We start from the raw sequence: 18,328 nt of genomic DNA, 5'->3' as shown, positions 1-18,328 counted from the left end.
TGACATGAATACAAATCCAACATGTGATAACATAAGAATGACAAGAATATAAATCCAACATGTGATAAAATAAGAATGACATGAATATAAATCCAACATGTGATAACATAAGAATGACATGAATACAAATCCAACATGATAACATAAGAATGACATGAATACAAATCCAACATGTGATAACATAAGAATGACATGAATACAAATCCAACATGTGATAACATAAAAATGACATGAATACAAACCCATATGATAACATAAGAATGACATGAGTTGCATCCTATTATCTCAACCATAGTAGTATTAAACTCATTAATCCTGACAATTTGGTTGTATGTGAAAAGCCTCTAAAAAGCTGAGGTTCTTTCTGGAATCTCCTCCAATTAGAAACAAAGAATTTGCTTTGTGAAGTTCTTCTGAAAAGTCTTCATAAAAGGTAATGTAAAAAATTCTCATCATGTTTTGTTTGATATATATATATATATATATATATACATATATATATATATATTCATTTTTGTTTTAAATTATCTGCACTCTCACCAGTTTAGAAGCAAACTGGAGATGCCAACAACACACACACACACATACATACATACATACACACAATGAGCAGTGATCAGACATGAATCCTGATACAGATACCTTTTATACCATAAATTTAGCATAATGTATTGTAAAGTACATTACAATATCAATGAAAGGCAGTGAGAATGATGACATTATTCTGACAGTGTAATAAGAAGTAAACAGTATGGAAACTGATTAAAGTGAGTTTACATAAACTGTTTATAATTAATACACAACAGCAGACCTCTTAATCATGAGTGAATCTACTGAGGCACCCCTTCATCGAGTTTGTCTCCTTTTAAAAAGTGGTTTGATCCTAGATAATGTTTAATTAAGTAAATGGGTGCTGGGATTGGGGTTTCACCCACAGAGCATGTGGGAAATGCCCCTTTTACAGTGAGTCATCATCATCATCAGCCCTTTTTCCCCATTTCCTACATGGGGTCAGGTTGTTGTGTCAACTGTTGCCATCTCTCTTAATTCAATGCCTCTCCCCTACCTACTCTGAGAGTCATGCCTGACTGTTGCAGATCTTTTCTCACAGAATCCATCGATCTCTTTGCTGGATGCACTAATTTCTTCTTGCTGCTTTCTTCTTGTTTGTCTCAAATCTTCTTCACTAGATCATCTTCTGGTTTCCTGCACATGTCCAAACTACTACAACTTGTTCTTTTTGACCTTTTCAGCAACTGGAGCTACTTCAGCTTCTGCTCTGAGGTCCTCATTTCTGTGTCTGTGCCTTTGGTGCATCCTACCACCCATTTCAGGCATTTTGTCTCCATCACTTCTAGCTTCCTCAACTGCTTTGTCTTCACTGCCCAGGTTTCTGTACCATACAGTAATACTGGTCACACCACTGTTATGTATACCTTACTTTCAGCTTCTTTGGCATTCTTCTGTTATACACTAACCCTGAAACTTTGTGCCAGTTGGCTGAAGATCCCCTGATTGTAGCTCTGGCCTCCTTATTCAGACTTCCCTTTTCCTCAGCCCCCCCCCCCCCCCAAGTACTTGAAAATGTTAACCTGTTCCACTGTTTTCCCTTCTATCTCGATTCTCAACTTCTACTGATTCCTCTCATTTGCTACCATTATAACTGTCTTATCTGTATTCAGTCTCATCATATGTGTACTCTATTTGCATTCCATTCCCCTATTGCTTGTTAAAGTTCTTGTTCAGAGTCTGCCTGTAATGCCACATTGTCTGCATACAGCAGCTTTGTTGATCTGTCCTCTCCAACCTGTTTGCTAATTGTCCATCCCCAGTATGAACAGTAGCAGTCTCACTGCTGAACCCTGATGCACACCTACTCCCACTGGGAGGCACTCTGTTACTTCAAACACTGTTTATACTTGTGTCATTGGGTCCTTGTACACATAGCCTGCACTAATTCTACCAGTTTTGTTAGACTTCAAACAATTCCAGGACTGCCCAAATCAGCTTTCTTGGGATCTTGTCATATGCTTTCTCCAAGTCCCAGAATGCTCAGTTGGACTCTTTCCTCATCTGTAGCTTCTTCTCAATTATCTGTGTCACTGCAGACATCGGGTTGGTTATGCTATATCCTGATCTGAATCCAAACTCCTCATCTTCCATCTTAATATCTATTACTCTGAGTAGCTGCCTAGCAATCACCCTCTTCAAAGCTTGCATGTAGTGTGACATGAGTTTGATTCCTCTATATTGCTCACAATTGGGAATGTGCCCTTTGTTGCTGGACACTGACACTAGCATGCTTACTCTCCAGTCATCTGGGATATGCCTTTCTCTCTTTACTGCTATGAGAATCCTCAAGAGACATTTCTCTCCTCACTCACCCAACATCTTAACTGCATGTGCCATGACCTCATCTGGGCCTGCTGATTTCCCTGACTTCATTTTTCTTAGCATTGTTCTTATTGCTTTTAGGGAGGGTGCCTCTTCTTCTTACATCGTAGACTATGTTTGGGGAAGAACATCTTCTCTACGTTTTTCTTTATTCAGAAGCTGCTGGACGTATTCCTTCCTTCTGTCTTTGCTGTCCTGTGGACTGGTGAGTAGGTTGTTCCTGGCATCCCTTATGAAGGGTGTCTGATGACTACCTTCTTACGCTCTTTGCTTTGTAACTTGATTAGAGTTTCTTTGTGAAATGTACTGAGTCACTTTTCCCAAAGCTCTTAGATTGCCTCTAATACAATGTACTTTGCTACTGCAACTGCTTTCTTGGCCTCTTTGTTAGCCAGTCAGTATCCCTTCTTAAACTGGTTCATCATTTCTATCTCCCATTTTTTTCCTGCACTCCTTCCTTCTCTCTTTCTTTTATTGACTTCCCGGACTTCTGTATTCTACCACAAGCTTTCCTTATGCACCTTATTTTCATTGCTGGCTTGGTCACATATCTGCTCTATAGTCCCCACACATGCTATCCTGTGGTGCTGCCATTCTTCTTCAACTCCATCCATTTCCTCTTCTTTCTGAGGTGCTAGACACAGATATTTCCTTGAATGCTTGTTTTTTCTCTCATGTCAACTTCCATTTGAACTAATCTCTTTTGACGTTAGAGCCTTCTCTTACAATTTACCATTGTTTGTAGCTGATTGTGGCAACTGGTGGTTTATGCTGTGGGCCAGCTGTTTCACTGGGGATTACTTTGCAATTACTAGCTGAACACCAATGTCCTTTCCTTATGTAGATGAAGTCCACTTGGGTTGCATTTTAGCCACTCTTGCATGTGATCTTCTGACTGTCTCTCTTGTTGAAACATGTGTTAGCTACAAAACCATTTTCCAAATATAAGGCTAGGATGACCTCTCCTTCTTTATTCCTGTTGCCCCACCCATGTGAACCCAGGAAGTCCTCATATCCTGTTCTGTCTGTCACAATCTATACATTCAGATCCTCCATTGCTGTCCTGCTTTATCCAGTAGGTCCAGCAAATGCTGCCTGAATGCACTGTTTTCTCACTATCACAATCCTGCTTTGGGGACTATGCTGAGATTATGAATACTTCCCAGTCCTTACACAGTGGAGTACGACTGCCTTGAGTATGTCACTAATTCCAATAACATCCCTCAGTGTCTTCAGAAGTCTCTCCCTCACCACAATTCTGATACCATTTCTACTCTGTCATCCCCCTGAGTAGACCAAGTGGTTTTGTGACTCTGCCCTTATATTTTGTCAACTGGATATATAGGATGTCCAGCCTCCTCCTTATCATCATGTCATCCACTTTCAAGCTCAGTCCTGTCAGTGAACCTATACTGAGTGTAGCAATTCTTAGTTCATGTATGGTAGAGTGACTGTTCTTATTTCCAGTTTTCACTCAACAGAGCTATATCAAGTAACTTAAGCTTGGCAAATGGACAGTGGCTGGCAGGGAGCTTATAGGCCCCATGGCTGCTGGGCTTTATGGTGTAGACCCCTCTCACTGTTACCACAGGTCCCTGGTGTAGGTCACTGGTAAATACCCATGCCCATTTTTGGCGACATTAGGCATCACAACCTAATTCCATACAGCTATATTTTACACCATCATGTGGCTAGCCCTGACATGGTCCATAGTCTGTGACCCATGTTCTCCTGTTTAGAGGATATTGTGTAACATAGCTGATGCCCAAAGCAGTTGGTCTGTACAACTCTTCCCTTGACTGGCAACATCTAGAGTCTGTGCTACTGCCAACAACTTCATTCTTTTTTTTTAAACACCTTTATTGAATTATCACTTGTGACACAGGCAAAAGCAATCAAAACCATATTAACATGTTCACATTTACAAATGTTATATATCACATATATTGCTCTATACAATATAATCAAACCTTACATAGATTACTCAATTCCTGCCGTCTCTTAAACATCATTTCTCCTCTTAAACATCATCTTAAACATCATTTCTCCTCAAAAACATTTCTCTGCATGTATTGTTCTCACAATTTCCAATTTTTTCTGTGTAATTTACTCCTACCTTTTTCTAAACATCCCACTTCCTGTTCTTTTATCTCTGTTACAATATTGACTACATCGAGTATGGTTGGTGCAGACTTTAAATTCCATTTTCCAGTAATTGCTTTTTTGGCAGCCACCAGAATTAAGCTTAACAAGGCCTTACTGTGTATAGGTAATTTAAATCCTGTATCCCAGGTCAAAAAAATAATTTCATGAGTTACACTCATTTGCTCGCCCAGTATTACTGACAGAGTTTTCTGCAGGGAATGTTTAAAGTGTGTCAACTCATTATACTCTGAGAACATATGCTCTCAAGTACCTCTTTCTTTTGCATTACACCTCCAACATTTGCCATCTACATGAGGAAAATTCTTTGGAGTATGTTTGGGGTATAAAAGTAAATATGCAAACACTTCTAGCAAAAATCCTAACTCTTCTAGATTTTGTTGCATATTTGGGAGCCATACATATGTCCTCCCATTGTTTGTGAATTGCTGATTTAATATCTTTTCTGAATCTTTTGTGACCTCCTCCGACTGATTCCTATAGCTATTGTGCAATATTTTATATGCCTTACTAATTATCCCATTTTAACAGCAGCTTCTGTTCTTGATTCATCTAAAAACTCAAGTAGTGCAGGTCTTCTATTTAGGATTCCCCTACCTCTTTCTCTTTGCCTACACTCTGATATCAATCCTTGATAGGGATGGCAATATCTAGCATACAGTCCAATTGTCTTCTTGGGTTCTTTACTTTCCCTTTCTAATTATTTGTTCGTAATACACTGGTTTCCTTTGCCCTTCCTCCAGTAAATTCCAGCCCCATCTTACCTGTTCTTTGTAGCCCTAATTCAAGTCATGCTTATCAGCAGAATCTCCTTTCTCTATTCCCTTGTGGGCTTAGTTCTTAGAATGCCTTCTGCTACTTTACGAATATAATATTCTGTACAACTGTTGCTATTCTCCTTAAAGATCTGCATCCAAAACCCCACTCTTTCCTTTTTACTTGAATTACTCCCCAACTTTATCATCACCCTTTTCCACTTCAAATTAAATTATAGCTTTCTGTTTCTGTTATGCCTAAGAGCTTTAACTATGTAGTTCTAAAATATTCCTTCAAATCAGGTAGTCCTAAACCTCCTTGTTCTTTTGGAAGGATCAATTTATCCTACTTGAATCTTGCCCTCATCCTCTCCCAGATAAAATCCTTCAATTGTTTAACTGCCATCCACAATGTTTACTCTAGTTGATAAAAATATGCCTGCCTGTGTGTGAAACTAAAAGGACTAAAACATTTTTACTACTTGTATCTTGCTATCCATATCCATAGGCAAGAGCTACCAGTTTCTCAGTTTTGTATTACCTTTTGCTCAGTCTATTCCCACAAGTCCTTAGCTGCCATAACAGAATTCTTTTTAATCCATACTCCTAAATACTTCATTTTATTGAGTCCCCATAAATATGGGTATTGCAGAACGACTTGGTACATAGTTTACAGCTATAGCCATTGTTTTATCTTCATTAATTTTATATCTTGAAAAAACCTAGAACTGTCTCAGAATGCTCCACAATACTGAGATGTGCATTTCTGGTCCTGTCAGGTGCAGAATAATGTCATCTGCAAATAAAGCTAACTTTTCCTGAATGTCATACCAATTATATCCTTGAATTTCTGAGTCCCTTATTTTCTTTGCCAATAGTTCTAAATATAATGCAAATAGCAAAGGGGAAACAGGACACCTCTGCCTGGTTCCCCACAACTCCATTCTTAGGTTAGTTTGAGGTGGAAATACTCAGCATGTTTTTAGGAGATGGGAATATCCCCCCCAGAGACACATGGAGAACATGCAAACTCCATATAGGGATTGGCTGGTGGCCAGGACTGAAATTTGTAACTTGTGAATGGGAGGCAAAAATCTTAACAATTATGTCAACTACCTTGGCCCACTTTTACAGGTGGACAAACTCAATAAAATGGCATTTCAGTCACTTTGCCCTCAGTGTCAAGGACCTACTCCTTATATACAGTGTTAAGGGGAGCTCAATAGTCTAATCACATCAAATTATACTATACCAGCAGTGAAAGTTCAGTGCTAAATACTATATTACATAGTTAGATGTACTGATGTCAGTGTACTTCTCAATAATTACCTGGGCCGCTCGTCGAACAGCTATCTTTCTCACCATTGGTGGAGCCTTTGTCCCAAAGGATGTTGGAATAGATTTCTGCACATTCCCAAATGTCAATGCACCATACCTAAAAAAATCAAAATACATTTCTTTTTACTAATTTCATTTTGTATATTCAACGGTTAACACATTATGTCTATCGTGAAGGTGAAAACAGACTACATTCGAAAAAAATGAGCAATTGACATCTCATGACTGACAGCAGCCCCACTGGTAAGTAACAAATGACAGCAGTAAGTATGTCTCCGAGGAAAGCATTCTACAACCTACCCATACAAATACTGTTGAAGACAGAGTTTACAACCACATTTCTTTCAATTAACAAAAACAGGACATGTAATGACCATTACCCCAATAAGCTGCATCACAAGGAAGAAAAGTGAAATAAAACAATACCCTGACACCAGAAAGCACTGCACTTCGAATAATTTAAAGATGGGAGAAAATGTGCTGGCAAATAAATAAATAAATATATAAAAATATAAAAGTGGTTCATCAAACCACTTTTTTCATTAATCCTAATAAAGGACTGACATGGAGAAATAGAGATATATATTATATAGGGGCAATGACCACCTCACAAAATACAATTCATGTAAGTACAGGGTTTCTAAAAGTAAGCAATAATGCCATAGATGGTGGGCATTAAAAGGAAATTTTGGAATACCCAGGGGTGTTACGAGTCATGAAACCACAGAAAAAGTATGTTTCCATCCCTGCGAGGTCTGTTATTTCCCAATAATGTTTGCTTCAGACTGCGTTATTACACTTGGCAAATGGCCTCTGAGTTTGTTTTTTTGTATGTGCTGTTCTCTTGAAATTTTTATAGTATGGGTTTGTAATTTTTACAATGTTTTTGTTGGTTTCTAAGTGTTTTTGGTTTTAGAAAAAACATCTCTTATAGTAGAAGATTTCACACACACACGTAGAAATGGTTAGATAATAAATTAATATGTACATCTAACTGTAAATCTGTATGTGTCTATGGATCTGTGCACATGATTGTTTGTGGCTTTGTGTGTGTGTGCTGTTTGTAAGTCTGTGTTTGTGCGCATGTGTCTATCTCTTAATTCTGTGTGTAGCTGTGTGTGTGTGTTATGTGTATGTCTATGAGTCTGTGTGTTTCTGTATGTATGGGTATGCACACACATTTGTTTTTATATCTTTCTTTGAGTCATTGTTTATTTGTCCACGTACACTTGGCTGTATGATAAAATAACTCCAGAAACATATGGTACTGTAGTACTTACAATACAGGAGATGAGCTATTTTGCTTTAGATTTTATCGGGTGGAGCACAGAGTTTAACAACACTGCATTGGTAAACTCTTAACAGTCAGTTCTGTTGTGAAATACCTAAACTGGATTATGGAAATGGAGAAGCCTTAAATCATTATAATCACAGCCTATAAGTGATTTGTGTCGTCCCAATATTTATTTATATTTTTATTGGGGGGGGGGGTAGCAAAATAAATGATCAGATGTTTCTACGGCTTAACCAGTTAAGCTTAAGTATTCTGAAACATAGTTTGATAATGAATGTTACTATGGATTAACTAAACTGAAGTTACTGAAAAAGCATGCAGCTAAATAAAAGTGGGCCAGCAGAAGACTGTTTTTTGTGTGTGTTCATTTCTCTTTCAGACCTGATAACTGTCCCTTTGAGGGTCTTATTATTTTATTACTTTTAATGTATGTAAAATACTGCCTGTGGTCTTTAATTTCCTATGGCCTTGTGATGGACTCTAGCTCCATAATTAGTTCACATCCTGGTGGTCTGCAGGGCCACTCTCCCCCAATACAAAATGGTACAAAACCAGAAAAAGAACAGAAAAGCATCCAAGTTCACAAGGGCAATGCAAAAGACTGAAGTATTTCCTTGGGCAGCTGCCTATTTAAAGTGAGCACCACTGGGGTTGAGCCCCCCCCCCACCCCACTGTAAACTGTGGTCTGTTTATGGAGTGGATCAGAAGGGTCCAGAATCACTAATATAATGGCATGTTTCCCAGAACAAGAAAAATCACTTCACTGTTTAGAAATAAGTTCTGCAGCTGGGCTTTTTGGTGAACAGCATAAGGAATGAGCACCCTACCCTGTCAACTGCGGTCTGCTCATGGAGTCGGTCAGAGAAGCCACAAATCTCTGAAATGACAGCCACCTTCTTACAACAAGAATGAACACACTTGAGAAATAAGTTATGCAGCTGTGTTTTATGGTCAGCATTATGGCTGAGCCCCCACTCCCTGCTAACTGTGGTCTGTTTATGGAGTAGATCAGAATCATTGAAACAATGAACTCGTCCCCCAGCAAGGCCAGTCACTCAACTTTTGAAAAAGAAGTTGAGTTCTACATGAGAACATGTCCTGTCATGTTATAGCTTGTCAGTCTTTCTGTTGTTTGCATTGCTCTAATTTATGGAGTCATACCTCTCAGCTGTACAGATTTTTGCCTCATATTTATGCTCTGTTCCTCAAAAAATTTGTGATTTTCTTGATTTTTGTGGCAAATCAATGATGAATGAATTCACTAAATAATGAAAGTCATTTGAGTTTCAGACTTCATGTCCCTCAGAAAATGCATAGTAACATAAGACTTTTTATTCCAGCAATTTTCTAAGTTTATAAGAGCAATATTTAAAATTTGTCCCTATTTTTGAGGCTTTGACCCCCTCATTATTTTTGTCTTTGTCCAGATTTTTTTGTGCTAACAGATTGATAGCTATGTATGGGCTGGTGCGATATAGTTCTCTCTTGTACACTTGTAATACACAAGCCAGTTAATTTTATTTCCTAAGTTGTTCTCTATCTGGTCAGAGTCGTCATCTCCTTCTTAAAGGGGGTCTTTACTCTCTCCTGTTTTTCTCTGAAACTCCCTTCATGGTTCTCCCCCAAAGGATGTGTACTTCTTGCCTCATTGAAATCAGTTAAACTCACTACTTAAGCTTTCTCTGTGCTGCATAACTTACCTTAGTCCCTTCTGTCTGTTACCATAACTCTCGTCTGCCTTTCCTGTCTTCTGTGGTTCTGTCTTCTCTTTTTGACTACTGCTTTGACTGCCTTTTTGTCCTTTTAATTATCTACTGTGTTCAAGAAATAATTTGGTTGTCCTTTCTCTTCTTCAAGACTAATTTTCTTACCTGTCTTCTAACAGTTTCCTTTCTTTCTGGTGTTCCTTACTGCACCGCTCCTCACTGACTGCTTCCATTGGAGACACTCTGACTTGTATTGATTTATGTTGATGTTTGAAAGAGCCTTGGGACTTCTAACTCCTTCTGCCCCCTCTCTTAGACTTCTTTTCTCTCTTTCACAACTTCCTGTCTCTTGTTCCTCATACTACAGTTCACTCAACACTGTCATCTTTTCTCTGGGCCATTGCCAATTTACTTACTTTTTTACATAGTTATACTTGCGATTTTATCTTGCTATTTTTGTTTAATGGAATGTTTGGCCATGTTGATGGCCTGTGCCGAATGTATCTTTTTTGTAAGATTACATTTAAGTGCCTTTAGTAACTGGTCTACTAGCTGCATACTGTGCAACTGTTATCTGCTTGATGTATTTCTCAGCCATTCATTTCATGTAATTCACGTGTTTAATTTTTTATTTTTTTTGAAGAACTTGTATTTTTCAGGGAACTGCTTACTGTTTGTTCTTAATTATGTGTGTCTGAAGGTGAATTTTTTAATATGAATCATGCAACATATCATACACCTTTAACTTAAGTTCATTTGCTGCAGGTTTAAAGTTGTAAGATTCATTCCAGCTGTATTTACATTACTGTGCATAGCATATTATAAGGGTGAACAAGTGGCTAAAGTAAGATGGCTTCTCCTGCCCAGTAGCTATGCTGCTCACTTTGAGCTGTCTACTATGCACTGCTTGGCTTGCTGCTCATTAGTAACTTCTCATAGATAGTGTTCCTCCTTAAGTTTTTGATCCGACAGGAAGGAATATCTAGGTTTAGTATTTTCTGTCGAATCAGAAAGTGCAGGCTACTTCTTCTTTCTTTCGGCTTTTACTGGTTAAGGATCGCCACAGTGGAACTCTGGTCCACTAATGATTGCCAGTAGATTTTTACGGTGCCGAGATGCCAGCCCGACGACCAACCTTCAACGAAGGCACGCCCATTCATGCATGTCTTTCAAACACCACTAGACCGCGGGGAGGACATGCAGACTCCACACTATAATGCTGTAATTCCAGATGCCACTGTTCTGCTATGCATAGTTACAGCTGCTTTTCATATTGCAGCCTGTTTTACTTACTTATTATAGGTTCATAGGTATTTACTAGGCTATTGACCTGTGAGGATCTTATGAAGCTCAGCCTTACATTCCCATGGTAGTTTATAGCCCTTATATTTTGCATATAAGTAACCCAGAGATAGGCACAACAAAGATATGTGTATGTTTCTCCTATCCACGAGGGGCAGGGGTGCTAAACTGGGGTGAATTTGTAGTTACCCATCCATTTGTACAAATTATTTTTGAAAAGAGTAAGAGAAGTACTTTGCTTTATGTGGAGTGAGAGATGGTTTCATACAAGTGGTATTCTCTGTGATACAAACCTCTCTCTCCAACATATTCTACTTATTTTGCACAGGAGATCGAGACACCTTGAGCAGGTGTATATGATACTATTGGACTTGTGAATGTGTAATATGTCTGACAGAATAGGGTCTGCTGAAGCTCTACATGCATAGGTTCATAGGTAGGTACTAGGCTATCGGCCCTGGGGCCTATACAAGCCTAGCCAAAAAGGTACCCTGGCTTTTGCCACCCAAGAAAATTATTCTTCTGTGCCCCTGTTGAGCAGAGCCACAGAGGTGATCCCCGGGGTGAATTTCCTATTTCCCATCCAATCATCAAGATTTTTCTTGAAGAGTGCTAATGAGGAGCTTTGTTTGATATAGATAGGTAGTTTGTTCCAGAGTATGGGAAGTCTCTGGGACAGGAATCTAATCCCTCCAGCATGTTCTGTTTATTGTGGTGACAAGGTCTAGGTCCCTAGAGCGTGTAACTCGGAGGGATTGGGATTTCTTTAAGTGGAGCATGTGACGTTGAATCATAAAATCTGTGTTCCCTGCTGGACCATGGGCCTCATGCTCCTGGAAATGATAATTGTAAGAGGTATATTTATTTAGTGTGACAACAACACAGGCTTTCACACAAAACTGGTCCAACCCAATACATTTTGGCTTTTTCCAGATTTCTTGTGCTGCAAAGTTCAGAGATACAGCTGAGTGTCAAGCAGATTTTACAAGGAGCTGAGAGTTGCAGGGGAGCAAAAGTTTAGTGCTACTTATGATAAGTCTGCTTGCATTGTTAACAGCACAACAGGTAGTGTACTTACTTTTGATGCAGAAGGCTGTGGGTTGTACTCCCACAGTAGGAAGATACATAGCTGATACTGTACTGTGTTGCAAAGGGGGTGGATGCTGCAGTCCTTTTTGGCAACAATACCTAGTAACTATGAACCTGTTATCAGTTTGCTATCCATTCCCTATCGCAGTATTACTACCTTATCATTTTTTAGTGTAACACAGGCAATTTATTCCTCAAGGACAACAGGCAGTTTATTTGTAGATGAAACAATGAAATATAAAGTTGTTTGCTAGCAGCAACCTCTTCATTAGTTACATATCTCTTTAATGTGGAATTATTTAGAATACTTTTACTTCTTCAGAGATTGTGCATATTTACTGATACTGGTGGACTGTAGAAGTTTGAGTAGACTTTTATGATGGAAATGTTCTGAATTGGGCAGTTTTGTCATTCTTGGTGCATGCATTTTGATTCACTGTTTACTGGGAAAATGTTCAAAACAATAAATTTAAAACGCCCTCTAAAACTATACTACATCGTACAAGGAATATAATTTAATACAATCAGGAAGGTGTATCAAAGAGCATGTGTATGTTTCGTATGCAAGGGGCCTGTGATTTGAAAACAGCCCAAAGCTAATCTTTACCTGTCACTGGCAAAATGTATTTTCTTTGAATGTGGGTTTCAATGCTCTTTCAAGAAATGCGAGTTTTAATGCTAAGTCTATTTGAATTGTGAGACTGCAAGGCAGAGGCCACCTCGTAGCCCGTATAAGGCTGAGAAGAGGATGGACTGTACAGTTTTTATGATTTAGTCCCTTGATATTTTTTTTTCATTGAGAAAGCATAGTGGTTGGTTATTCCAGTTCTGACCAGTATTTGGACAAGTACATACTACAATGGGCATTATACTCAATAATCGGCCTACTGACTGCGGAGTACAGCTGAACAATTACATTCCTGCATCTGGATGCAATACTTTAACATATAAGCTGTGCAATGAAAAGAGACTTCATTACAACAGTGGATAAATGGTTATCAAAGGGCAGTTCATTGTCAAGACATGTTCCAAGATCCCTAACTAAAAGATCAATTTTCAGGGGTGTATTGACTACGTGATAGTTACAAGGGGAGTCACGTATGCTGAAGGATATAACTACATGCTTTTTGGCATTTAATTCTGGCGCACGGTTTAGACAATAGCTACTTGTTTTGAACATCCCCTCCTGAAGGATCTTGGTGCCCTTTAGGGAGTTTATGATGGCATCAAATTTGCAGTCATCTGCAATCCTGGTCAGTCATTGCTTGTGACATTTTTTTTTTGGACAAGGTACAGCCACCCACCCTAACTTCCTGGATTTTATTTGTGAGCCAGTTTACTATCCAATGAAGTACATAGGGATTGAGATTTATTTGGGAGAGTTTATCAATACCTGAATTTGGGATGGTGTTGAATGCTTTGCAAGGTCTAGATATGCAGAGTGAAGTGTTTAGTCTTCATTCATTGCTTCGGTTACTTTTTTGAAGAAGTTGACCAGGTTAAATATACAGGGCCTGCCCTTGACAAATCTCAGCTGGGCTGGGAGGAGTTTATGTAGGTTACCTATATCCTTGTATATTAATTCCATAATGATCCATTCCATAGCTTCACAGATGAGACGGTCAGGCTTATGGGTCTATAATTACCTTGGCCCACTGAAGCCCCATCTTTGTGCAAGGAATGACTGTTGCTGCCCTCCATTCATCTGGCAGAAAGGCTGTTTTGATGCTGATACATTCCTCTCAATTGTTCCTGATTATCGGGTACATCTCTGATTTTGACTGTCAATGTCTCATGTTAATAGTACTAATATTTTAAAAGTTTCCCTGATTGGTTGAGAACTATGCTGATATTGAATAACTTGTCTAGGGGATCAGATAAGTCATGTCTGTGGCTGACCATTAGGCAGCCCGGTATGTTCTCTGGCCTCAGTGACGTAGCCTTTTTGGCCAACTTATTAGTGTTAACCCGTGCTGGTGGTGCTGCGGTAGCGTTGTCGCCTCATAGTAAGACGCTGTCCAGTTCGAGTCTCAGCTAGAGCGTCTTCTGCATGGAGAATGGGAGTACCTTCGTTGAAGGTTGTGCGTCAGGCCTGACAAGCCGGTACGTAAAAATCAACTGCCAATCATTAGCGGACCGGAGTTCCGCTGTGGCGACTCCTAACCGGGAAAAGCCGAAAGACACAAACAATTAGTGTTATTATTACCTAACTTCTTATTGGTGTCTTTGATAAGTGATGTTCTGTACTATAAAGGCATGCTGGTGTTTCAAATGAAGATATAGAAGTATTGAGTCCATTTTTGACTCTTTTTTTCTTCCCTTTTTCTTTTATCTCTTAATCTAGCTTTCACACTGTGACCTTAACCTAATGTTACACTGTTGATTCTAGTCTGATCATTGCTGTGAGGTTTTGGTCAATATCCTGTAGTTTCTCACTATTAGTGTACAATGTATTTATTGACCACCTACTTTTTCCTTACACGGTTTATCTTATTAAATATCAAATTATTTGCTAAATTTTCAAAGGATGTCAGTGTAATTAGGATTACGACCCTCCCCACCCCAGGCAACTGTGGCCTGTTTATTTAGCAGATCAAAGTGGTCCTGAATCACTGGAAAGACAGCTTTTTCCCAGCAAAACCAGTCATTCCACTATTGAGAAAAAGACTACATCAGTGGGACCAAATAACATACCAGCATGCCTAACACTCAGCCTGAAACAGGACCATTTGATCCCCGACAGAAGTTATTCAATATCAGCAAAGCTTTCAAAAAAAAAATCAGGAACAAATCTCAATATAATCACAGAGAAATCCAGAAACAATCAGGGTAATCAGGGGAAACTTTTAAAATATTAGTAGTATTAATTTAAAACATTGATAGAATAAGAGAATGTGCATTAATATTCATTTTTCTGAAGTAAAAGAAGTCTATAACTCTTATTATTGTCATCATATAGTAGGTGAAGTTCTCTGTAGCCACCTTGGTGGATATGGACATCTTGAAACAATGTAGCAATAGACTCATGTTTATCAACAACTACTTAATCCTTAAAGAAAGAGACACAGTATGTGAGAGGTGTACTTATAAAGACACTGGACGGTAAACTCTCGCATACAAGGGCACATTAGGTTGTCGAACACAACACCCACCTCACATATCACACAACACACATGTAGACTAATGTATGCTGAGGCACTTAAAAGCAATCTTCTCAAACAACAAAGATCACCTAGATTGTGCATTAGCAAAGCTATGCCTCGGCAAGCCCAAAGGCACTCAGAAAAAACAACACCTAACGAAACACTTACAGTCATACTCAGTGGAGCCCTGAACACTAAACCCCTGAGGCAAGCAAACCCATTTCCCAAGACTCTAGTCATAGTGAATCCATTGTAAGACATCCCGATGCCCCTCTAAGAAGGCTGAATAAGGAGAAGGTAATGGTTAGTTACTTACCTGGAGCCAGGATCCTCCAAATCACAGATGCACTTAAGTCATTACACCACAGGTACCAGTATGATTCCATCATAGTCCATGTAGGTGTAAATGACCTGAGACATACCTCCCTGGACTATATGAAGAAAGGCATTATGGACCTCTCAGACTACATATCTCAGGCTGGTGTGAGCCTAGCATTAAGCAGTATATTACCATCTCCCAGGATGATATGAGCAAAAGATGACCAATTCTAACAACTGTTTGTCTTTCTTGTGTCATTCTAACTGGATGCAATACATGTCATCTTGGGAGGACATGGTTAACATACCATATTGCTTTGCCAAAGATGGTCTGCACCTTGCCCTCTAGGCTTTCAAATACTGACGAAAACTTTATCCACCCCCATGGTACCTTTTTTAGGCAATGCCAAATTGACAAACCTAAAGACAAAGCAAAATCAACTCAACTGAACGTATTACTGGTCAAATGACAGGAGCCTAAATAAAAAAAAAAAAAAACACTCCCTCCAAGCCTTCCTCACACTCAGAAATAACGACATCTGTGAAGTTACCCAATCAGTGCAAATTTTCAGTGTCTTCCACACTTTTAGACCAGTACCTGCACAGACAAGGAATAAAGGTGGAGGTGTCCTAATATACATCAGTAACAAGCATACCTCTAGGCTGGTCAAACAGAACAGCATGCTGGAGTTCCTCCATGTGCAGATCACCATAGACAAAATTGGGAACAATACCCTAGCCAGCTGTATGTCAACCTCCATGTCCCAAGAAGCTCACAATGTATACTTGGACCTATTAGCGATACTCTCCATCCACCCTAATACCACACTCATGGCAGACTTTAATTATGTCTCTGTAGACTGCGAATCCTACATGGCCTCAAGTCTACTGGCTTATAGATTCCCTGATTTTGTAAATACAAACACGAATGACCAAATAGTGAATATGGCCACTAGAGCTCCAGCATACTGGTCCTCATGCTAATAAGCATGGGAGAAAGCAACAACCCCCAATATCTTGTCCTCCCTGGTAAGGTCTGACCACAATATCATCCCCTTCGAAATCAAAATCAACTCTGTAACTCCAATGAAACCAGTAACAGTTAGGGGGTCTATATCATATGAGCGAATCGCACAAACTGCGAACGCTCATAATATCGAATGTAACGGACCTCGAAGTGCTTTTTCTGAGATTGCAGGACAGTGAAGAATGGGATATTTGCCCTTTCCTCACTGCAGTGCGATCTCGAAGTTGGAATATATATTTAGTGGGGGGTGCAGCCCCCCTCAATAGGAAGTTCAAGGTCCGGTACGTTCGATATTATGAGCGTTTGCAATTTGTGTGATTTGCTCATATGATATAGACCCACAGTTAGGAACTATTCCAAGGCAAACTACCTTTTATTAAGTGATGGTTTCTCAAAATTCAATGCCCCTCCAAGCCCATAGAACACACCAGCCTATGCTGAATTGCTCTAAGAAACTCTGCACAACCATGTCAATGGCTGCATACAGCCTGCAGTACTTACCAGTAAAAAGGCCAGAACTAGCTTCAGAAACAAACCACCCCAGTAGCATCACAAATTTAACAGGGTATACAACAAAATGAAAACATATGGCAAAAATCAGGAACGGTAATTCCATTAAAGATAAAAACTCTCTCATCAAACTAAATAAGCAACTATGAGCTACAATTAGGTGAAACAAAGCTAACTTTGAGGATAAAGACAGCCATACAGCCTTCCTCAGTTATGTCATAAATCTCACGGGCAGCACACAGCAGTGGGTTGAGCTGGTGGTTAATGGGGCTGTATTCATTCACTGAGTCTGGTGATATAGAAAATCTGTTAGCAGACAACTTTAGTTCATATTTTACCCCCAACCCCCCCACCCTCAATCATCTCACAAGAAAAATCCTCAAAAATAGCCCCTCCAACTAAAACTAGGGCAGCATGTACTGGCTGTGGTCCATAAAGCCAAGAACACAGACTGACTGAGTCCCAATAACATCCTGGAATGCCTCTTGATCAATCTAAAACATGACTTATCAGTACATCTGGAATCACAATTTAATTATAGTCTTAAAACACAATTTGTACCATGTGAATGGTGGACTGCAATGGTCATCCCCCTTCATATGGGAAGACCTTCAACAGATCCTGGACACTAAAGACCCATTAGTCTGACTTGTCTCTTTTGCAAGCCATAGAAGGAATTATTATGGAAATTATCAGCAAGGACACAGGAGACCTCCAGACAATGGATCCATCCCAGTTTGGCTTTGTCAAAAGAAGATCATGCTTACTGAATCTGGTGGACTTCTCTGAATAGGTCACCAAGGCAATGGATGAAAGGAAAATAGTGCATACTGCCTACCTAGATCTGGCTAAAGCATTGGATGCAATACTCTACTCAGGTATTGTCAACAAATGCCTACCTAGATCTGGCTAAAGCATTTGATGCAATACTCTACTCAGGTATTGTCAACAAATGCCTACCTAGATCTGGCTAAAGCATTTGATGCAATACTCTACTCAGGTATTGTCAACAAATGCCTACCTAGATCTGGCTAAAGCATTTGATGCAATACTCTACTCAGGTATTGTCAACAAATGCCTACCTAGATCTGGCTAAAGCATTGGATGCAATACTCTACTCAGGTATTGTCAACAAATGCCTACCTAGATCTGGCTAAAGCATTGGATGCAATACTCTACTCAGGTATTGTCAACAAACATATGGAACTAAGCATAAACCCCTTTATAACATGCAGGGTAGCTAGCTGGCTCATGGGTAGGACCCAAGAGGTTAGGATTTGTGAGGCCA

General features: G+C 39.4%; 1 protein-coding gene across 1 annotated transcript in view; it reads right to left on the bottom strand.

Moving 5' to 3' along the window:
- ABCA2 (ATP binding cassette subfamily A member 2) overlaps positions 1-18,328 on the bottom strand; it is a gene marked incomplete in the record, with an annotated part of 2,505,641 nt that overhangs the window by 495,454 nt on the left and 1,991,859 nt on the right. The window contains 1 exon segment of the mRNA XM_044058216.1: positions 6,642-6,747. Within this exon segment, the coding sequence (XP_043914151.1) occupies positions 6,642-6,747 (106 nt within the window).

This window comes from Protopterus annectens, chromosome 16.part0 (assembly GCF_019279795.1).
Source record: "Protopterus annectens isolate FY-2018-M chromosome 16.part0, PAN1.0, whole genome shotgun sequence".
Classification (NCBI taxonomy): Eukaryota; Metazoa; Chordata; order Ceratodontiformes; family Protopteridae; genus Protopterus; species Protopterus annectens.
Note: the sequence above shows the minus strand (reverse complement) of the source record. Positions and strands in the feature narration are given on the sequence as shown.